At 57.3% G+C, this 6,114-nt stretch overlaps 1 protein-coding gene across 1 annotated transcript; it reads left to right on the top strand.

Annotated features, from left to right (window-relative positions):
• The first annotated feature begins 271 nt into the window (after positions 1-271).
• Positions 272-2,410, top strand: LOC134794539 (uncharacterized). The gene has a single exon (XM_063766350.1). It carries the CDS (start codon positions 272-274, stop codon positions 2,408-2,410), a length of 2,139 nt encoding a protein of 712 aa, XP_063622420.1.
• The last annotated feature ends 3,704 nt before the right edge of the window (positions 2,411-6,114 follow it).

Genomic DNA, 6,114 nt, shown 5'->3' with positions numbered 1-6,114 from the left:
CTTGGTCGGCCGGGTCAAGAGGAGATAACCTCAATAAAAAACCACAATCCCTCGCATGGCGGTTCACCGTGCGGGGGTGCTCTTTTTAGAGCGGCTGGGGTGTGCATCAGTCACTAGTGGCCAATCCTGTGATACCGCCCGACCTCACAGTGTATATAGGGCCACAGTTTGGGTACGGGGATCTCTGCCCCTGTGGAGTTTTATGTTCTCCCCTTCTCGTGGGAATCTAATGGCATTTAATACAAAAAACAAATCAAACCTTGAAGTTAGTATGGTGGGCGCTACAGGCGCGGAAAAAGATAGGGACGGTGGCGTCTCCCGAGTGTGGATTCGACGCCTGGTTGGGACGGTTGGCGCAAGCGGCCCGGAACTCAGTTCTGAAGAGTGCTTAGAGCGGGGCACTTTAAGGCTAAGGGGTGGTGGTTCGCCAACGCGAGATTCTAAGGGACGGTTCACTCGTGGATCAGCCACTAAGAATGCTCAAGAGGAAGCAACGAGGTCGACGGCGCCTCCATCGGATGCTGAGATATCGGAGACCTCATCAAGTGCAGGGACCCGGAGTCGACCTAATAGCAGGCAAAACAGGAGGAAAAAAGATAAAAAGAAGGATAAAGGAGAGGGTACCAGAACAGGTGAAGAAAAGAATGACGGAAAGAGGGGGAAATCTTGTTTAAGCAAGGAAAATAACGGGGAAAACTCTGGTGACGAGTCAGAAAAGGAAGGAGATAGGGGATACATGGGGGGAAGAGGGGTTGATTCACGCTCACCCTCTCCGACAATTTCCCCAGATAACAGACCCAGATTCCGATTCTGGACGGCAGAGGACGACGAGAAGCGCTTATCAGGGGCCTCCTCAAACGACGAAGACAGCCCAGAGGAGGATGTCGCGCTTATGGATATACAGGAGGCTAACCTGAAAAGGCCGAAACGCAACAGTGACGAAGACGCTCCTGAACGAAAAAAGAGCACTGCTAAAAGAGGTCAGGCAAAGGGGGCCTATGTTGGCCTCCATGAGGCAAAAGCCCGCCTACAGGAGATGGAGTATGAAGAGTTGGAGAGGGAGCCCGGAAAGGACTCCAACTACACTCCACACAAGACACGTGGGGGTGCCTCGCAGTTGGTACCGCCGGATGCAACAGCCCAGAGACCCAGCGCTGACGAAGAGCAGAGTAACAGCGCTAGGGGAGACCCTGTGGCACTGGTGCGACGCTGCGCAAAAACGGTAATGGAGGAGGCGGCGAAAAGCAGCAACCTAAAAGGAAGCGTATGGGGCAGCATTAACAGAGCTTGTAGGGAATTGATGGACGTAGCGGACTCCTTAGAAGAGACGGAGATTGTCCGCTCCTTAAGAGCGGACAACAAGAGAATGAGAGAGCAGCTAGCACAACTCCAGATCGAGACCAAAGCGCTGCGAAGAGCGTTCTCGGAGCGACAATCACTGGCTCCGAGTCTTCCCGCGGAGCCCACTGGGGAGATTAATATGACAAAGTTGATGCAGGAGATGACCGCTTTAATGGATGCAAGCCTGGGGAAACTCAAAAGGGAGATGCTCGTTACCTTAGGGGAAAAACTCAACGCTCGCATAGAAGGCATTGAACATCGCCTTTTGCCTGAAACCATCCTGCGGCCTCCACTGGCCTCCGATAAGAGGATGCACCAGGACCTGGAAGGGACGGAACACCAACCCGATGAGCCTAGCGCCCCCAGAAAGAATAAGAAAAACAAGGGGGCATCTCAGCCGGTCTCCCAAACGGCGTCTAAACAAACACCAGGGGTGGCCCCCCGAGTGGCGGAAAAGCCGCAGCTGCCGCCGACACCGGCTGGACAGGGCAGAACCAGACCTATACCTGCGCCTAGGGTCAAAAAATCCCAACCGGCGGTCCCTACTAATAGGGCACAAAGAGAACCGGCTCGTCCGAATGTTCCGCCGCCTGCGCCCCCACCGGAAAAGTGGACCACGGTGGTCAAGAAGAGCAAGGGCAAGGGCAAGGGCCCAGCTCCGAAACAAACGACGGCTCCAAAACTAGTAGTCCCAGCTATGGCGGCGGTCGTGGTAGTTCTTAAGCCTGATGCTCAAACAGACTACAGATCGGTCATGGAAAGGGCTACCACGCTAAAACTGGCGGAACTTGGGGTGGATTACCTCAAAGTGCGCAAGTCGGCCACAGGGGCGCGAATTATTGAGGTTCCTGGAGCGCAGAGCAGTCAGGCTGCCGACAACCTGGTGGATCGGCTCCGCGATCTAGTGGGCAACGTGGCTGAAGTATACCGGCCAGTCAAAAAGGCCGAAATAAGGATCTCCGGCTTTGACGAGTCCGTCACCCCGGAGATCCTAAAAAAAAGAGGTTGCCGCCAGCGGCAAATGCCAGGAGGAACAGGTGACGGTTGGAACAATAAGAACGGCACGTAGTGGATCCGGCTCAGTCATTGTACGCTGCCCACTAACAGTGGCTAAAGCGGTCGTTACGGCGGGACGCATTATGCTCGGGTGGTCAGCGGCACGTGTGGAGGCTATGGAACAGCTACCCTTACGCTGTTACCGCTGCATGGGGACGGGACATACGAGGCCCTTGTGCCCGTCTCTGGTGGATAGAGGCAGCTGCTGCTATAGGTGCAGCAAACCAGGCCACAGGAGCAAAGACTGCACCGCGACGGTCCCCTGGTGTGCCGTATGCCACCATGCTGGACTAAAGGCGGGACATGTGATGGGCGGACAAGCTTGCACCCCCCCACCAGTTAGAGGGAAGGAGGCCTGCACTGCCGGTCCCACGGCTGACGCCGCGGCCGCCCTACCGAATGAACATGAAAATCGGACGGAACGACAGCTTATGGAACATTAATGCCTCTAATACAAGATGCTGAGGTACTCCAATGTAACGTAAACCACTCCGCTCGTGCACAAGATCTCATGATCCAGCACATGGCGGAGTGGGGGGTTGCTGCGACCGTGGTGGCAGAGCCGTATTATGTACCTTCGCAGTCAAATTGGGTAGGCGATAGGGACGGCTCGGTAGCCATTGTGGCGCCGGCTATGGGTGGTCTGCCCCTCTCCAGACTGGCTTGCGGCTCTGGTTATGTAGTGGCCAAATTGGGGGATATTGTACTAATTGGTGTTTACTTCTCCCCTAATAGGCCACTGCGGGAGTTTGAGGCCTACCTGGAGAGGCTCGGACGGGCGGTAGCTGGAGCGACTCCCTCCCCCATAATGGTCCTGGGAGATCTAAACGCCAAATGCGCTGCCTGGGGCTCCCCTAGGACCGATCCCAGAGGAGCGGTACTCCTGGACTGGTTAACTGGACTCGGACTTGAGGTGGTCAACCGGGGCGCAACCGACACTTGCGTGCGCCGCCAGGGGGGATCAATTGTCGATGTCACACTGGCCTCCCCAGTGGCGGCAGCACGCATAGCAGACTGGCGAGTCCTAGCAGACACGGAGACCCTCTCTGACCATTTATATATCAGAATGAGGGTCTCCAGAGCCCGGCAATGCCAACAGCCCAGACCGGCGAGAAGAGCGGGGAACCTGCCGAAATGGAGCCTGGCCTCCCTGGACCGTGAAGCGGCCAGAGAAGCAGCTATGGTAGAAGCTAGATGGGGGCGGCAACTACCCGACGATGCCAACGTGGACATTATGGCCCTCGACTTCCGGGCCTCCCTCACGAGGACTTGCGACGCCTCAATGAGAAGAGCGGGGCCACCTCGAAGGAAAAGGGCCACATATTGGTGGTGTCCAGAGGTTGCCGCTCTACGGCTTACCAGCAATGCGGCACGTCGGCAATACACGCGCTGCCGAAGAAGACGGCACACACAGGAGGAGCTAGACGCGTACTACGTAGCGCTAAGTGAGGCCAAGGGGGCCCTGAGCCTCGCCATTGCCAAGGCGAAAGATGCGGCGCACACGGCCTTCTTGGCCTCTCTAGACGAGAACCCATGGGGGCGCCCCTACAAACTTGTAAGGAAAAAGCTCCGCCGGGCCGCTCCTATGGATGCAATGCAAATGGGGCCCCTCCAAAACATATTAGAGGGGCTGTTTCCTCCAGCCCCAGAATTCAACCCGCCTGCAATGGTGGTCCCCCGAGAGGAGGAACTGATGGAACCGGAGGTGGTACCCCTAGTGACGGAAGGTGAAATGGCCTATGTGGCCCATAGATTAAGAGCCTGCAGAAAAGCTCCTGGTCCGGACGGGGTACACGGAAAAATAATCCCTATAGTGATGGAGTACCTTGGAGACTGCCTCAAATCCATCTTTGACCAGTGCTTAAAGGATGGGCTTTTTCCAAGGTGCTGGAAGGAGGGTAGAGTGTGCCTCCTTCGGAAGGAGACTAGACCGGCGGATTCCCCTTCCGGATGGAGGCCCATTGTGCTGTTGGATGAGTCCGGGAAGATGCTCGAACGCATAGTAGCTTCCCGGATCACCCGGCACCTAAATGAGACGGGGCCAAATCTCTCGGACCGCCAGTATGGGTTCCGGAATGGCAGGTCTACAATGGACGCCTTGGGGGCACTTCGGGCCTTTTGTGAGGATGCCCAAAGAAGAGGGGAGGGAGCCATTGCGGTGTCATTGGACATCGCTAATGCATTCGGTACCCTCCCGTACTCGGTGATTCGGGAGGCACTCAAGTATCACGAGGTGCCCCTATACCTAAGGCGAGTCGTTGACCACTACCTATCAGACAGGGTGGTGGTCTGCGATACACCTAACGGACGGCTAGAGAGACGAATGGCCTGCGGCGTTCCTCAGGGGTCGGTGCTTGGACCCCTGTTATGGAACGTTGGCTTCGATTGGGCCATCCGTGCAGTGCTGCTCCCCCGAATGGCCCTCATGTGTTATGCTGATGACACAATGGTGGCCGTTCGGGGCGGGGAACTGACAGAGGCATTGCGGAGGGCGGAAGTGGCGGCGGAGCTCATAGTCCTAAGAATCCGCCTCCTAGGACTGAAGGTCTCCCTCCCGAAGACCGATGTGATAGTCTTCGGGAGAAGAGGATGGAGGGTGCCCGCGGGTACCTCTCTTAGAATAGGTGGTGAGGACGTTCAGGTGAGGCCCCATATCAAATATCTCGGCCTCACACTGGACAGGAGGTGGAATTTCGAGGAGCATTTCCGCCAAATTGCTCCCCGCATAGTGACGGCGGCTTCGGAGCTGGGACGGCTGCTGCCCAACGTGGGAGGGCCCTCCCACGCATGCCGACGTCTTTATGCTGGAGTGGCCCGATCGATGGCCCTCTATGGGGCCCCGATCTGGGCCGACAAACTGACTCCAGCCAATAAAGCCTTACTGCGGAGGCCCCAACGAATTGTAGCCATACGCGTTTGCAGGGCGTACGTGACGGTAGGATGGGCGGCAGCGTGTGTGTTGGCGGGCACCCCACCCTGGGAACTGGTCGCTGGGGTGCTCGCCGATGCGCATATGCGGAGAATCAGGAGCAGGGAGGCAGGAAATTTCCCTGCTCCTGAAGAAGTGCGAAATGCGCGCAAAATCGCGCTGAGAAGGCTGCGCGAAAAATGGAAGGAGGACCTGGAGAACTCTCCCTACGGAACCCGTACCATAGGGGCAGTTCTCCCGTCGTTGGACAGATGGCTGGATCGGACACATGGCAGTGTGGGGTACAGACTGGCGCAGGTGCTGACCGGGCATGGATGCTTCGGGCACTACCTGCACAGGATTGGTCGCGAGCCTACCCCAGCCTGCCATGAATGTGGTGAGACGGATGACACGGCCCAGCACACCCTCGAGGTGTGCAATCACTGGGTCGTGGAGCGTAGTGCGCTGGCGGCAGCCATTAGGACGGATGATCTCTCGCTGCACAGCGTCGTGGCGGCCATGCTGAACGGCGAGAGATCCTGGGAGGCAGTGGTCTCCTTCTGCGACACCGTTGTCTCGCAGAAGGAGACCAAGGAGAGAGAGCGGGAGGAAGACCCGAATGCGCTCCCAATCCGACGCAGAAGACTGGGAAGGAGACGCAGGCGGTATGCCATTTTGAACAGTGGCATACCCCAGTAGGGCAGCGGGTAGGGGACCCGCATAACACAACCCTACACGGGACGGGGGAGAGATAGTTATGCGTTTGCTAACTCTCCCCGAATCTGGTGGTATTCCCGGTTAACTGGGCC

This window comes from Cydia splendana, chromosome 10 (genome assembly GCF_910591565.1).
Source record: "Cydia splendana chromosome 10, ilCydSple1.2, whole genome shotgun sequence".
NCBI classification, from domain to species: Eukaryota; Metazoa; Arthropoda; class Insecta; order Lepidoptera; family Tortricidae; genus Cydia; species Cydia splendana.
This window is presented reverse-complemented; position numbering and strand designations above follow the sequence as displayed.

Excerpts from the sequence above, each read along its gene's own strand:
- LOC134794539 (XM_063766350.1), top strand. The coding sequence starts at position 272 with ATGGTGGGCGCTACAGGCGCGGAAAAAGATAGGGACGGTGGCGTCTCC.